This window comes from Megascapheus bottae, chromosome 9 (genome assembly GCF_031878675.1).
Source record: "Megascapheus bottae isolate mThoBot1 chromosome 9, mThoBot2.hap1, whole genome shotgun sequence".
Lineage (NCBI taxonomy): Eukaryota > Metazoa > Chordata > Mammalia > Rodentia > Geomyidae > Megascapheus > Megascapheus bottae.
This window is the reverse complement of record NC_143517.1, coordinates 26,685,151-26,702,065: the sequence shown is the minus strand read 5'-3', so window position 1 is coordinate 26,702,065 and position 16,915 is coordinate 26,685,151. Positions and strand designations below refer to the sequence as shown.

Sequence of the window (16,915 nt, the reverse complement as noted above, 5' to 3'; positions counted from 1 at the left end):
ATCTTTCCTGTCACTTGCAAAATTATGAGCCAGAGGCTAAAGCAAGCCAAATCAAAGAACTATACGTATGCAAATAAGACTAAATTCTTAACAAGAAATACTCTCCTATCCTAGATAGGAGAGTATCCCAGATACTATTCCAGATAGTATTTCAATATGAAAATTTTCCAGCACAAAGTATACCAACCACTTTTTGGCTGTTAATAGAGCACTTAATAAGTTTCCTGTTACTCATCATTGAAGTGTGAGATGATTCTGCTCAATTGCAGGTCTTCTTTAGCTGTTCTGAACACATTTATGTTAGGCTAAGTATATTAAATAATTTTTTACTGACAGTTTCATCTTTGTTATGATCAGCTTATGGAGACATAAGCTCATATTATGTCAAGAAGTATCTGTATATGTAATACTTGGTTATTATTGTAAGTTTTTTTAAAAATCACTAAAGTTAAAATATACCAAATGTTTTATGATTTCTCCCCTTTATTCTTCTTTAAGCACTAAATTGTAGCATGATGCCTATTGCTTTTATAGTAAGACACTGTTAATTAAAAATATACTTTAAAACTATTTCAGCAGTGGTACTCACTGGACACTATGCTGAAAATTAACTTGTGGGAGGGTATGGAAGGGAAAAACTGGAGACAGGGAAGGGGTGACATTATCTAAAAAAGAAATGTTAAAAGAAAAAGAAATGTATTCTTTACTTGACTTACGTAACTATCCCCTCTGTTCATCACCTTTATAATAACAATAAAACAATGTTAAAAACCTATTTAAAGATTTATCTAACTAGACTTATAACGAAAACAGACAGCACTGCACATATATAATAGTATTTACCTGGTTCTTCCTTGATGATTAGAGTCTTACTTTCTTCTGGATAGGTAACGGGTGGCTGCATCACTGAGCAATCTTCCAAATTTGTTTCATTATTAGGTGGTATATTATAAATAAATCTCTTTGTAGTCTGGTTTTTCCTCCTTGTTTTGCCAGTCTCTTGAATTCCCTGGGAGCCCACATTATTCCAAATAAACACTTTTGTTTGGCCTTGAGATTCATTTTCAGCCAATTCAGGAGAACCATCCTGGACCCAATTACTGTCATTCATTTGGTAGTTTTCTATTTGGCCCTCGTCGACATTACAACCATCATTTTCAATTTTTATATTACTTGCCAAATTGGTAAGATTCCGTGTTGCCCAAAAGCTGGCAATTTTTTGATCCCGTGATGAAGACAGACCATCTCTATTAACTGGTTTTCTATTATTATAGTCCACAACTACAGACTCTGGAGCTTCTGATTTAATGCTTATATTTAAGGCATCTTTAATGAAATTTCGGCAAGTCTGAACAACTTCACTCATTTGAAGGTAGCTGGCCACTGTCATCACTTCAATGGCATTTTGGCTTGTGAGCACCAGGTTACCAGAATATAAGAAGTCCAGGATGACTGAAAAACCTTGAACTGCAGCAATATCTAAATGGGTAGTATTGTTTTGGTTAGGGCTTTCTTTGTTTGAAACGCAATATAAAGTCTTAAAGAAACGGCTGCCTGCAACCAGGATGTTCTTATGAGCTTTAAAGATTTTCCCGCTCACCACAATGCTGACATCACAAAGAATATCTTTCTTTCTCTGTTCATCTAGTTGTCGAAGAAGTTGATAGCAATAAGAGTTTTCATTTGGCCTACTATTAAAGTCACAGTACCCTTCCTCTGATGGAATTTCTGACTCCTGTAATTGGATGGAAAACATTATTAAATTTTATTTACATTTAAACCCCCATCAAAGGAAAACAAATAACATGCATTTTATTAAAGTACTAATTGAACATATAATCTGGAGTAATTACTATGCATTTAGAATTAAACTACTCATAATACCAAATATCTAAAGGAGAGGAGTAGTAAAATGTGTGGCACAGTCCACTATACAGTTATAGAGAAAATGACTGAAGATCAGCAGAATTTCATTGGTAATTCTTTTCAAATATAAGCTAAGGACATGAATTAAGGTAATTTAAAATGAAAGTAAAAGGCTATTCTTTATTTGAAAAAGAAAGAAAGAAAAAATTTCATTTATAGGAATCAAATTAATCTGCTTTATCTCTGACAGGAAAGAAGATGTCTCTTCCCACTGAGCTTAAATCTGCACACAGTGAGTAAATCACCTTATCTAAGACCACTGAAGAGGTAAAACAACAACAAACCCAGCAGTTAGGCCAATTGGGTAATAAACCTATGATTGTTAGAAGTGTTTCTTCTGCCTAATTCTATAACTTCATAATCAATTTTCAAAATACCTCATCTCTTTAGGGTTATGAATACTATAAACTCCAAGGTGAGTTAAAATACCTGAATTTCAAAGTCTTTCATGAATATAAAGTTTACTTCTTACTAAACATAGACTAATTGCAGATCTATACAGTATCACTTTCATTTAGGCAAAACCCTATGTAAAATTTTGTGACAAAGAGTAAAAAAATGGGACTGGAGTGTGGCCTAGTGGTAGAGTGCTTGCCTAACATGCAGGAAGACTCAGGTTCTATTCCTCTGTACCACATAGAAAGTGCCGATTAACCACCAGAAAACCAGTAGTGGCATTGTGGCTTAAGATGGTAGAGTACTAGCCTTTAACAACAAAAGAAGCTTGGGGGCAGTGCCCAGGCACTGTGTTCAAATCCCAGGAGCGGCAATATGTGAGTACCAGGAGGAAGCAAACATTTTAAACAATGAGTAAAATCATCGACAAGTCTATGTTTGTGAATGCACTGAATTTACTTTCAAGTCAAGAACTGCTTAAAGTTCATACAAACAGTTCTAACAGTTTAAGTGGTTACATCTAACTGTAGCAGCCACTCTAGGATATCTTCTGTGCCCTGCACTTTCTGAGCTAGTGGTACCAATTTCTTAAGTTTTGCTATTCTTTATCACACTGAAGGTCTTTTTTCCCCCTTTATGCTGGTACTTGGGGCCTGAACTATGGACCCAAATATCATCCCTGATGTTTTATGCTCAAGATTCATGCTCATTTCAGCCACTGATCCACTTCTGGCTCATGAACTTTCCTGTCCCTAAACTGGCTTTCAATTGGGATCCTAACATTTCAGCCTCCAGAGCAGCTAGGATTATAGGCATGAGTCATGGTCACTCATCCAAATACCCAAATTTTTAAAAACTGAGATTGTAAGCCAGCCCATTGACCATCCCCAGACGTCAATTATTTTGACACCGTTATCCAAATCAAACACTATTTTTTCTTATTACTGTAAAAACAATAGTGTCCCTTGCTTTGACAACATTCCTCATTACTTCCTGAGATCTGAGGGTTGTGGTTCAAAGCTAGCCTGGGCACAAAAGTCCTTGAGACTCTTTATCTCCAATTAATCACTACAAAACTGGAAGTGGCACTATGGCTCAAGGGTTTAGGGCAGTAGCCTTGAGCTGAAGAGCAAGGACAGAGCCCAGTCCCAGTGTTCAAGCCCCATGACCGACAAAAAAAAAAAAAACACCTCAATTCATGCAAAAAAATTCAGGGTGCCCCTCCAAACTCATGAAATAAGAACAAGCACTTAGACACGTTTATTAGTGGTAAATGTTCAGCACCTTTTAGCAGATCATAGAAAAGAATTGCCTATTTGGTAGTACACACAGATAGTCCCAGTATCTGACAGAATCAAGAAGATGTAAAATTCCAGGCCAGTCTGGATTACATAAAGAGATCCTGTATGTGTAATTAAGTGAGTATACATAGACCATAAACATGGAACACAGAGAACTAGAAGGGGAAGAAACAGAGGGTTAATAATTTTGAATTGCACTAAGCTACTACACAGTATGAAGTGCCCTCAATGAAGGCAAGAGGGGATGGAGAATAGAGAATAAAAATGAAACCCATCCTGCCAACCACAGTGGCTCAAGCCTGTAATCCTAGCTACTTAGGAGGCTGAGATCTGAGGATCACTGTTCAAAGCCAGCCAAGGCACTAAAGTTCCTGAGACTCGTATCTCCAATTAACCACTAGAAAGCCACAAATGGCACTGGCTCAAGGGGTCAGGCAGTAGCCTTGAGCTCAGCGACCGCGCCCAGGCCCAGATTTCAAGCCCCAGGACTGACATAAATCATTCCTTGGGAGGTTGGGTACTAGTGAGGAAGTTAGGCTAATATGAAAGGCAATCGATATCCAAATACTTTATAAAATATGAGGATACAACTATGAAACCTGTTGAAAGTGTATTAGGAGAGGGGCAAGAGAATAAGGGACAGTGACAAAACAAAGGCAGTAGTGACAGGAATACATTGTATCTATTTGTGAGTATGTGACAATTACAACCCTCTTTTACTGATAACATGGTTCTAATAAAAATTACTCTATCAATAAATAAACTAATCACTACTATGGGTACTTTACAGAGCTACTCTGTATATATACATTATTTCAGGGCTGAACCTAGGGCCAGACTTTTTAGAAGTGGTTATAGGATTGGACTGAAAAAATTGGGAAGCTACAGCCAATGGTGTTATTTGTAAGAAATAAAGACTTTGAAATGAGGAAGGATGTTAATGAAAGATAGTCTGGAAAATATTTAGAAATTTTTTCCTTCTTTTGCCAGTCCTTGGGCTTTCTCAAGGCTAGAGCTCCACCACTTGAGCCATAGCACCATTTCTGGCTTTTTCTATATGTGGTATTGAGAAATTAACCTAGGGTAGGGTCTTCATGCATGCCAGTCAAGCACTCTACCACTAAAGCCAAACTCCCAGCCCTAAAAGGTTTTATCAGTAGAATTTATGTGATGAAATTAAAAGAAAGGAAAGGAAGGGAAGGGAAGAAAGAAAAAGGGAAGAAAGAAAAGGAAGGGAAGACTTCACTGTCAGTTTTAGCATTCCAGTTTTGAGAATTAGCTAAAGCATCAACCTGTAGAGCTTTCTCCCTTTACAGGACAGAGGAAGAAAGAAAGGCTAATGAGTTGCAAGTAATATAAACTTCAAGAAGCTTTACTTTCAGCTTATCTACAGTCTATCCATTTGTGATAGAATACCTCTACTTAGCCAAAAAGCAACAAGTCGTATGCACTTCCCTAAGAATTTCCTTCCTTTTTTAATAATTAGAATAGCAGAAGGCTTTTCTTATACAAGAGTATAAGCAGCATGAAAAACATCAAAATCTGTATCACTTTTGCTGCAGCTACTTACTGGAGCAATAAAATGGAAAACATTTCCACTTACAAATTCAAATTTTGGAAAAAATCAAATTCAATTTATGAAACACATGACAAAGTTAGGAACCTGTGTATCATAGGCCTGTAATCCTAGAATGAGGCTGAGATGTGCCAAAAAAGCAAAGGGAAAAAAAGGAAGGGGGTGGGAACAGAGGGAGAAAAAGAAAAGCAGCAGCTCACTTTTGTAACTTTCTGATCAGCTGTACGATATACTTGAGTGACATTATTGCCTTCTGGCTTAAGCACTATCCTCAGAAATACTAATTCTGTAAGAAGGTAGGGAAAGTAGATGCATTTTAAGGTGTTTCTAACATCCAGTCTTGGGGCTGGGAAGGTGGCTTAGTGGTAGTGTGCTTGCCCAGCAAGCATGAAGTCTTGGGTTTGATTCCTTAGTACCACATAAACAGAAAACCCGTAAGTAGCCAGGCACGGTGGCTCACCCTGTAATCCTGGCTACGCAGGAGGCTGAGATCTGAGGATGACAGTTCAAAGTCAAGCCAGGCACTAAAGTCAGTGAGACTCTTAGCTCCAATTAACCACTAGAAAACTGGAAGTGGCATTGTGGCCCCAGGGGTAGGGCAGTAGCCTTGAGCTGAAGAGCTCATGGACAGTGCCCAGGCCCAGAATTCAAGCCCCATGACCACCACCACCCCCCAAAAAAAGAAGAAAAAGAAGAAGAGGAGGAGGAGGAGGAGGGGGTGGTGGGCGGGCTGGGGTAGGAGTAATGGAGGATGAAATACGGAAGGGAAGGGGGGAAAAATCAAGATGACTAGGAAGGGATGAGGAGAGGGAAACTGGGAGAAAAACATGGGAAGGGGTATCAATGTTCAAGAAGTAATGTACCCACTACCTGACAAGTGTAACTAACCCCTCTATATCACCCTGACAATAAAGTATAATTGAAAAAAAATCACTTATTGCCAGGTCCCTCCTTAAATTCTCAATCCTCTTATAAACCAGAACTATTCCTTTACACACCTCATACACATCTGATAATTTTTCTTTATTTAAAACTGCAATAGCAATTTGTTATCTAAATAAAATGTAATCTCATTTGTTTTTTGGGCTGGGGGGGAGGGAATCCTGAACTTGGGGCATGGCGCTATTTCTCAACTTTTTCACTCATCACTTTAATCATAACCCCACTTCCATAAAAATATAATATTTACAGTATGAAACCTGGAGTCCACCTTCTCTTTCAAGCTTAACTTACACCTTGGCTCAGGAGCCATACTATCCATTTCTCTGAGGGACACTAAGACTTGCATTCTGTTTTTATTTGAGGGGAACGGGCACTAGGGAGAACAGTTAGAATGTGAATTCAAGAGAGCCTTGCCCTTACTGGGCACTTCACCTCAAACTGGTTCTTTCTTCCCCCGGGCCAGACCTCCAACCTTACGATACCTTCATTTTCCCTAAGCTGCTTCCAAATTAATAGCCAGAAAGCCTCCTCTTCTTAGTCAAACTCTATATAGGATTATTGTAATTAATGACATGAGCTTTTTTCAACCTTGACAGGCAAAACTGCTGATCAACCTTCCTTTAGTTTCTTTACAGTTCCTGGAACATACTTCCATTATACTAGCTTTATCATTTTGTCACACCTGTCTCTCAATAGAATAACAAGTTCCTTGAGGGCAAAAGAAAGTCTTACAGGTTTTACCACCAGTGCCTAATATTAAATAAAGCTTGCTTCCTTCCTTTTTGTTTTTCCCCTGGAGCTGAGCATTGAACTCATCAGGACGCTGTACTTTCAAGTACTCTTCCACTGAGCTAAATCCCCAAACTTAGTCAACTTATGAGAAAAATCCAATCACAGCTATGAAATACAATACCAAAAAACAAAAACAAAAACCACACACATATATAAACAGACAAAAACACAGGAGAAACTAAATAGCCTAAATAGAAAGGGGAAGAAGGGAAGGGGGAGGGGGAGGAGTGAAAGGATTAATTTCATAACCAGATGCTGGTAGCTCCTGCCTGTAAATCTAGGATTTCAGTTCATAAAACCAGTGGAGCTGTGGCTCAATGTCAGAGACAGCATCCAGGCTCTGAATTCAAGCCCCAGGACTGTCACTAAATGCATGGCACAAAATTATTGTTCAGTAGTAACTTAAGGAAACAGGCCCATTTAATATTTTAATATTAATATAAACTAAACATACCTATTATCTTAATAGTAGTAACCTATTTAATATCAATTTTCCAGCCAATGTCTTTTAAACTTACTTCCTAAATTGTTAAATACTAACCGACCAAGTAAAAATAAAACACAAAACAAAGGACAATAAAAATCCAACAAATAAACCTTTAGTCCTATTTGGTCAAAAAGTAAGAAAGGCCAGGGCCAAGAATTCTCTCCTAGCTACTCAGGAGGCTGAGATCTGAGGAGAGCAGCTCAAAGCCACCCCAGGGGGAAAACAAATTCAAGAGACTCTAATCCCCAATTAACCATCACAATGGCTTGGCTCTAGAGGTAAGAGTATCAGCCCTAAGCAAAAAAGCCCAGCAGGAGCTTGAGGCCTAGTTCAAGCCCCAGGAGAGGGTGAGAAAAAAAAAAAAAAGCTGACAGATCTCACTTTTCTTTTTTTGGGGGGGAGGGGCTTCTCCTGAGAACGTATCAATCAGCATTTCAATCACATCACAGTATGGATACATCAGTGAATTTCTGGAAAAGTTAACTGAACTTACAATAATAATAATTTAGGTGCATGTTACTGGCTGAGCAAACTATAGACAGGTAGCCAGGCTCACATGTACGTACCTACTCCTAGCTACTCAGGGTGCTGAAATCTAAAAATCAGTTTGAGGACAGCCTAAGCAAAAAAGTCAGTGAGACTCTATCTCCAATTAGTTGCCCCAAATGCCAATATTGGAGCTGTGACCAATAGAGAGTTCACCTTGAGCAAAAAAGCTCAGGGACACTGCCAGTATCCAGTCCCTGAGTTCAGGTCCCAGGACAGGACTGGCACCAAAAGAAAAAAGGTTGACAAAAGAAGTGACTGTCTCAGAATTTCACAATTGGGCAGAAAGTGGTATGAACCAAGACAGAGATAAGTAAGGCAATTACTTACACAGAGAGTAAGGCAATTTTAAAGTCCTCTAGGCCACTGAACAAGGTTGGGCACAGTGGCTCACGCCTATAATCCTAGCTACTTAGGAGGCTGAGATCTGAGGATCTCGGTTCAAAGCCAGCCTGGGCACTAAAGTCCTTGAGACTCAATCTCCAGAGTTCAAGCCCCACAACCAACAACAACAGCAATAAAAAAATGAACGAGCAAATCCTCAGACTTAACTACGAAGGTAGTAATTATTAAAAGTAAAACTAAAAGTTGGATGCTGATAGCAGCTCATGCTTGTAATCCTATTTCCTGAGATAGGAGGCTGAGATCTAAGGATCAAGGTTCCAAGCCAGCCTAGGAAGGAAAGACTATGAGACATTTAATTCCAATCACCCCCCCCCCCCCGTACACATACACCAAAAGCCACAAGTGGAGCTGTGTCTCAAGTGGTAAAGCACTACTCTTGATCATAAAAACTCAGGGATAGTGCCTAAGCCCAAAGTTCAAGCTCCAGAAGCAGCGCAAGTACGCGCCCACACACACCCAAATGGAAAAAAACTAGCATCTTAGCACCCTAAAAAATTAATAAACAAAAGAATTAGTTGTCTTGTAAATCCTAATAAATACAGGACCACCTCTGTCACAGAAGGTCCAGAACAGACCCAGTATGTTTAAAGAATTCTCCTTAAAGCTGAGCACATTGGCACATACCAATAATTCAAGCACTTGGCAGATGGAGGCAGATGAGTTTATAATGCCAACTTGGGCAACACGAAGACTTCCATCTTAAAAATAAATAAGCTGGGCGCGGGTGGTTCATGCCTGTACTTAGTCCAGGAGACTCTTGTCTCCAATTAACTACCAGAAAAAAAAAAAAAAAAACAGAAGTGGTGCTGTGGCTCAAGTGGTAGAACACTAGCCTTGAGGTAAAGAGCTCAAGAACAGTGCCCAGGCCCAGAGTTCAAGCTCCACAGCTGACAAAAATAAATAGAAATAATTAAATAAAATGAAGCTTTGAGTTCAAATATTTACTGGTTACAGCCAAATTACAATTTTTTTTTTTGCCAGTTCTGGGACTTGAACTCAAAGCCTACCCACAGTCCTTGAGCCACAGTACCTACTTCTGGCTTTTTTCTGTGTATGTGGTACCATGGAATCAAATGCAGGGCTTTGTGAATTCTATGCAAATACTCTACCACTAGGCCACACTCCTGGACTCTAGAACTTTTCTCTATATAGAAAGTATGGGAAATAAAAGCAACTCTCAGTAGTATTCTAAGACCTGTCCCAAACTTCTCCCCAATCAGGAGTAAGGCTGCTCTGAAAATACAATATATGTACATGCAAAGCATGACGATGTCCCATGGTACAATTAATATACATTGAAAATGATAGGAAGGCTAGGAATGTGGCTTAGTGGTAGAGTGCTTGCCTACATGCCATGAGGCTCTGGGTTCCGTTCCTCAGTACCACATAAACAGAAAAAGCTGGAAGGGGCACTGTGGCTCAAGTGGTAGAGTGCTTGCCTTGAACAAAAGATCAGAGATGACACCCAGACCTGGAGTAAAGACCCAGAACTGGCAACAAAAATAAAATGGTAACAGGAAGCACTGAGACTCTAATCTCTAACCACCAAATAATGAAGTGGCACTGTGGCTCAAAGTGGTGAAGTGCCAATTTTGAGTAAAAAGAACTTAAGGACAGAACCCAGGTGCTGAGTTCAAGTCCTTCAACATGATGACAAGAAAGTAAAACAGGTCTGTTGGGGAGGTTACTCAGCAGGTAAGGGTAAATATGGTTGGTCCAAGTATTTTATATTCATGAGAAGAGACCACTGAAATAGTTTTAAGGAGAGAAGGAATGATTTGATTGGGGGGGGGGGTGTTAGAGTAAGGATTGTGTTTGGGCAGACAAGGGTGTATAGAAATGTCACAGTATCAATGTGTGAGAAGGAATTCACCTACTACATGGTGAATTTAACTGTAACCCCTCTATATATTACCCCAATAAAAAAATAATTAAAAAATGTCACAGTTACCACCCTTGTACAACTAATATAATATGTAGTAATAAAAAAATCATAATAGAAAATAATGAGGAAGGAGCTGGGAGCATAGCCTAGTGGTAGAGTGCTCACTTAGCATACAAGAAGCCCTGGGTTTGATTCCTGGGTACCATATACTCAAAAAAAAAGCCAGAAGTGGTACTGTGGTTCAAGTGGCAGAGCACTATCTTTGAGCAAAAAGTGTCCAAGGACAGTGCCCAGGCCCTGAGTTCAAGACTCAGGACTAACAAACGAAAAAGTGAGAGAAAAGAAAATAAGCCTTGGCATTGAGGCTTGCCTCAGGGGTGATGTGCTGGCCTGGCAAGCAACCAAGCAAGCAGAAGACCCTTGTCTCAAACTCTGGTGCTGAAAAAATAAAATTGGGAGGAATAAAGGGAGTAAGTCATCTCTTGTCTAATTCCACAATTATTTCAAAGTCCATAAGAGACAAGGCAATACAAGATATTCTTTGTGAGTGAAACTGAGAAAAAAAAATACTGTGAGAAATAAACTCAGAATGTTCAGCAAGATTCTTACAGTTGGTCTTAGAAGGTAAAAAAAAAAAAAAAAAAAAAAAAAAAAAAACTTTGCACTCTAGAATCGAGTGATTTCATGAGACAAAGTAGAACTCACGGAACTGATGGCACCAATACATACCAAGTTGCCAAGTGCAGCTCAGTGGTACAGCATTCACCTAGCATGGACAAAGACCTAGATTGGGTCTCTAGCACTAATATATATTTTAATTTTGCAACAATAATACAGGCAAGCAATCATGATAATTATTTATGGAATTACTATGTGCTGGCCCATGTACTTTGCTTTGCATATATTAGGAAATTACAAGTAATTTTCCTATTAAAGAGAGGATCAAGACTCCAGGACTAGACCAACCTTGGACCCAAGAAATTTGCGTTCAGGCTGTGTTATACTGCCTCCTACAGGTAATCAGAACCTTCAGGGCAACAACTGAACTTTGCTCAAAGGAGTTAAGATTAAGAATCTGTCACTCATATTAATAAGACAGAAAAGTGCAGTCGATACTTGGAATAAAGACATCCCCCAAACTATAGTTAACTAAAAATGACAAGTATCAATTCAAAGGGGGAAACACTCAAAATTCAAGAGAACCAATAGACAGCCTTCAGACAAACAGATCAGGCAGTTCAAATAAGGTCTTTCTGTGATAGATATATAAAACCTAAAGAAGGATCCACCCACACTAAATCTACCTTAAGTTTTTCAGCTAAATTCTTCTTCTGAATTTCATGTTCATTAAGAATCAAATTCTAATTTGCTAATTTGTATTCCCATTCAGATCTTCCTATTGGAAGAAACTAGATTTGTGATGGGAGAGTAACTGGTCCACTGTAGATTAAGAAAATTCATTCCAATTGTCTTCCTTAATACTAACCTATCAAGTATTTGGAAAAAATTCAGTTTTCATTTTCACAAGTTGCCTCCTTCCATGTTCTTACTAACTTCAAGTACATATTACATAACGTTTTTAATGCCAGAAGTGATTCCTTTGTAAAATGGACCAATAAAATGTGCTTGTCACACATAAGTCAAAAAATGTTTGCTCTTTTTTCAGTCCCTAAACACACAAAACAGGTAATGTTTTTCCATTATAACATTTCTTATAGGCTCTAGTCTCAGTTGTCACCCAGGATTTAGTCAATTTACTTAGCTTTTCTGGGCTTTGTACATGTAAGTGACCTTACTTCTATGGCTCAGACAACTATTGTTTGTGCACAGAAACAAAATAAAACAACTACTGCACTATCCACCGGGAAAAATAACTATACTTTAAAGTTAAAGCTTTAATTTCTAGGAAATCTTTCTGCTCTTTGGGGGTCCCTACTGTTCCTAATTAACTCCAGTATACATAGCTGAACTGCAAGAGTACTCGCATAAACACAAGACAAGGCTAGTATCCAAATGTTGGCTTTTTAAAATCGATGATTAGCTACTAATACAAAAGAATGATTTTCATCATCACCCCAGGCTGGCTAAGTCACAAAAAGGAGAGCTAATTGACATCTGTTTGGCTATCTAAATAGTTAGGCTGCTACTTTAGATTAGAAATGTTAAGACGATAAACTTGTTTTCTAGGAGTTTCGAAAATCCTTTACCATTCCAAGTCAGCTATTCAACAGAAGAATTCATATCAAACATTTCCAATGCTAAGGCTAAAGTGCTTCATGCATACTGTGTTTACAAGGAAGTTTTTGAAAGGGAAGAATGTAAGAAAAATCTCAGAACAGATATCTAGATAGAAGAAAAAGCTATAGCTAACCAAAAAGCTAAATAAGCCCTGCAAGAAGGTTCAACAAGTTCAACAGGGAAGAGTTTGAGCAAAACCATTCATGAGAAAGGAGTGCTATTCAAACTGATTCCGTTTGTTCTCTTTCACACGATCTTGACAAGATACAAAAAATGTTTTCAGGTTGGGATGTCTTCCTGACCGGGATAGCATCAAAGCTTACGAGAATTGTTTGATATGCTCTTCCCTCGAGTTGCCAGACTTCCTCTAGTGCGCTAAACTTCAGTGCGCCTAGGGGGCTTCCCTAAAATCACAGCTGGCAAAAATATTATGACCCAAAGTCAATCTCTGAGCCTCTCTTCAATCTCACTTGTCTTTTGATTCTACCTGTGAGGCAAAGATGCCCAATCACAAAAAAAAAAAAAAAAAAAAAGAAATTTGGCGCTGAGATTAGAAAACTGCATCCCAGTCCCCTCCTCTACAGACACAACTTTATAGAAAACTTTGTTCTCTCCGGGCTTCGCCGCCGCCGCCACCGCATAAGCTCCCCGCACCTCTCTCCCAACTAGCACGACCGCCTTCCACCCAGGCAAATCGGGGCTTAGTAGCCGCCAAAGCTGCCAGCCCCCCCAACCAAAAAAAAAAAAAAAGATCAGAGGGAGAGAAAGATATTCTGTACCTGGGCGTTGGCTTCGTGGAGTTTGTGCTCGGTGGAGTCGTGGTGCCTGAGGAGCAAGGTCTTCTTGTAGTTGCGGGTCCCCCGCGAAAGCTCGTCGTGCCCTGCTTGGGGAAGATCCACGGTCCTTCCATCCTCGGGGGTCTTTAGACACCAGCCGCAAAACATCAGGCCAGTCTCCTTGGAGTAGCGCAGCCAGGGGAAGTCCTTGAGCCAGGAGGTCTGGAAGGAGCACTGGAGCTTCTGCATCAGGGACTTGGGCCGCGCGAGCGAGAGGTGCTGGACCGTCTCTCCCTCGCCGGCTCCCACGGCGCTGCCCTCCGCGTCGTCCCCGCCGTCGCCTCCCGACCGCCTGCTGCTGCCGCCGCAGCTGCCGCCGCTGCCGCCTTCCGCCCCGCTGCCGTCGCCCAGGCTCGCCCCCTCCTCCTCGTCCTCCGTGCTGTCGCTCAGGGACGCGCCGTCCGGCATCAACTCCTTCCCCTCCAGCGCGTCCAGCTCCAGGTCCACCGCCGCCGGCCCGCGCCCATTGAAATGCCTCAGGGGCCACGCCGAGGTCTCGGGGCGGCCGCGGCTGCTGCCATTGTTGCCGAGACCCCCGCCGCCGCCACCTCCTCGGAAGGCCAGAGTCCGACGGTTCCTTTCCGCTAGCAGGGGGCCCCCCGCGCCACCGCCGCCCAGCGACGTGGGGCCGCCCGCGTCTTGGGGGAGCAGCAACTCCTTGGCTCCCTCGGCGGCGGCGGCGGCGGCGGTGGCGGTGGCGGTGGCGGCGACGGCGGCGGCCACCCCGGCAGAGGCCTCCGCGTCGTGGGGCTCCAGGCCCTCCAATTCCATTTCCTCGTCGGCCCCCCGCCCATTGGGCTGAGGGAGCGCGGGCGGCGCCGCCGGCAGGGGCTGTCTTGGCTGGGGCTGTTGCGGCCAAGCCGAGGCCTCCGCGCCCGCGTTATTGTTCGCGGAGGAGCCGGCGCCGGCGGTGACCAACCCGCCTCCTCGGAACGCCAGCGTCCTGCGGTTCATCTCACTGAACGACATGGCGCGCGCCGCCGCCGCCGCCGCCCGGTGCCCCGGCTCGCGCCCGGCCTCGGGCCGCGTCCCGCGCGCTCCCCGCCGCTCCCCCTCCGTCTCGCCTCCGCCTCCGCCCCCGGCGTTCGGGTCTCGCGGGGCTCGGCCTCACCCTCCCGGCCGGCTCGCGCTCGCTCCCGGGATCGCCGCGCCGCACGCGTCCACGGCCGCCGGGCCGCCGCCTCCGGCCGTGCTCCTCCTCCTCCACCCCCCTGCCCCTCCGCGCTCCGGGCAGCGTCCCGCGCGGAGAAGGGGGCGGGCGGCGGAGCGCGGAGCGGCGAGCCCGGGCGCGTGGGGCCTTCGAAGTTGAGAAGCGGAGTGCGGGGAAGACCCAACGCTGCGTCCGCTGCCCCCTCCTTGAACGCCGAGAGCGCACCGCACCGACTCTCCGAACAAGATATCCTTCCTCCGGCTCGCTGAGGAGTCCCGACGCCGACGCCGGCTTCCGAAGCGCTGCGGGCCGGAGGCGCGTTAAACTGCTGGGCTCCGCCACATAACGAACCGACAATAAAGCCGGCGGAGCGCTTCCGTCCGACCAGGCCCTGGCGGAGGTCGAATGGCAAATGAACAACGGACCGTGCGCCCACAATGCACCGGGGTAGCAGTAACCGCTGGAGGGGGAAAGGGTGGGGGCCGGCTGGGGGAGGGGGGCTGGGCTTGGGGCTGGGCCGGGGTGGGGTGGGGGCGCCTGGGGACCAGGAAAGGGGCCGGGCGGCGCCTCTGGCCTGGGGGCGGGGGTGCGGCCGCGGGGGAAGGAAGTCGCCTAGGGGCGGGGGTGGGGTTGGAGGGGGGGGGACAAAAGGCCGGGCGTGGGGCTGGGGGTCTGGGGAGGGGGCGGGCGTGTGCGGCCGGGGCCGGGCTACGCGGAGGACAAACAGCTGGCGAGTGTCAGGGTCCGGCCGCCTCCCCGCCGCCCTCCCGGACGCCCGCACGCACGCACGCACCTACCCGCGCCCGGGACGCACATTTTTCCTCCCGTCTCCACGAGTTCACCTGGGACTTTGGAAATGACTGCGGTGGCAGCTGCTCTCCAGCCTTGTCATTTGCCTGGGGGGGGGGCGGTTGGCTGGGGGGACGTCGGGTGGGTGGAGATGCCTTCACAAAAGACTGGACCAGGCGTTGCCTCTCCCGCGAGGAGGTTCCAGCCGCGGACACCTCCTCCGGAGCATTGTGTGCGCGAGGCAGCAAGCACCTCGGGCCCCAGGCAATAATCATTTCACAGAAAATGCACCGCCCCGAGTGTCTTATTGCTGTGATGAAATGGAAATTTAAATAAAAGGTCGAACACGTGCGTTCACTGGGAAGTATTGACATGGGTGTTACATCACCGGCAGCCAATCAGATAACTCCAGCCGTGTTTATACTTCTACAACCACCTTGTGAGTATTACAGTATGTCATAACGTTATAAATATTAGGCAGGGTTTTCCCCACGAGCGGGGAGGAGTCTGCTTACACCGGCGTCGTGCGCGGTTCCCAGGATGTGAATGTAGCTCCGGAGACAAGATTAAAAAAGAAAAAAAAAAGACTTTTCACTATTCAGGTTACAGGAACACATCAGGCTGGAAATGACCCTTCCCAGAATAATAATCACAGTCGAGATTTTTCAGCAAAAAAAATATTCAATTTAGAGCTCATTCCTCCTGGGTTTTACATTCTCTTCAAATATGCTAAATCTAGCAAACACTAACATGGTTACTAGTTTGCCATGTACAAGAAATCTGAAAAATAATTTTGTTCAAGCCTATTTCAAGCCAGTTTTTTTTTTCAAACTGGTATCAAGCTGTGGAAGGTCTCCCCCAGCCACTTTAAAGATACTAGGAGTTGGAGGCTAAGTTAGTGGAGCACTAACCAATGAGCCAAAGCATTAGGTACCGAGTTCGAGTACCAGTCTTGACCCAGCCTGGAAAAGAAAGGAATAGATTTATCTTAATTAAGTAACAAACCAATATAAAAGTGTTTAAATAATTGAATATAGAGATTAATGGACAAGATTTTTTTTTACATTTCCACCTTAAGCAATGCATAGAAGAACTATTAGACTACCTCATAAGAGTTTCTATTTTTAAGTAAAGATAGTATAGAAAGGTATACTTGTGTAATGTGGAATATGGTATGTTTTTTTATATTAATTTTAAAAGGCAAAATTTCCTTAACATATAGTGCCACTTGCTTCTTTTGTTTAAAGAGAAGATCTCACCATGTATTCCAGTTTATCTCGTTGTCCTGCCAGAGTATCTTTGACCATCTGCATGTACATATCCATATATTGACTATACAGATATTAAACTTAATATAATTTTAATGTCTGTGTAAGAGGAATATTATATACCAAACAAAACATTCTAATTTAATTGCAGATTCAATGTAGTTTCAATATAAGGAATGACAGACACTATTATCCACAAAAGTCTTAGATTAAGTTATTTTCCCAGTAATAAACTTATTGTTGTTTATCCCTGGACCACCAGGTGATGAAGGCCACTTGCTCTGTTAGGAGTCCCCATATGAGAACATTGGTAGGTTCTGATTTTTAGGAAGTTTAAAACAGAACTGTGACCTGACTCTTAATTTTTACTTTGGAGAA

The 16,915-nt window shown here is 43.2% G+C and overlaps 1 protein-coding gene across 1 annotated transcript in view; it reads right to left on the bottom strand.

Annotated features, from left to right (window-relative positions):
• The window catches only part of Zbtb10 (zinc finger and BTB domain containing 10), a 33,782-nt gene extending 19,465 nt beyond the window's left edge, over window positions 1–14,317 (bottom strand). Inside the window, exons 1-2 of the mRNA XM_090338988.1 lie at window positions 13,274–14,317; window positions 844–1,735 (exon numbers count right to left, since the gene is read on the bottom strand). Of these exons, the coding sequence (XP_090195114.1) occupies window positions 844–1,735; window positions 13,274–14,299 (1,918 nt within the window). The 5' untranslated portion in view covers window positions 14,300–14,317. The remainder of the gene's footprint in view (window positions 1–843; window positions 1,736–13,273) is intronic.
• Window positions 14,318–16,915: the final 2,598 nt, after the last annotated feature.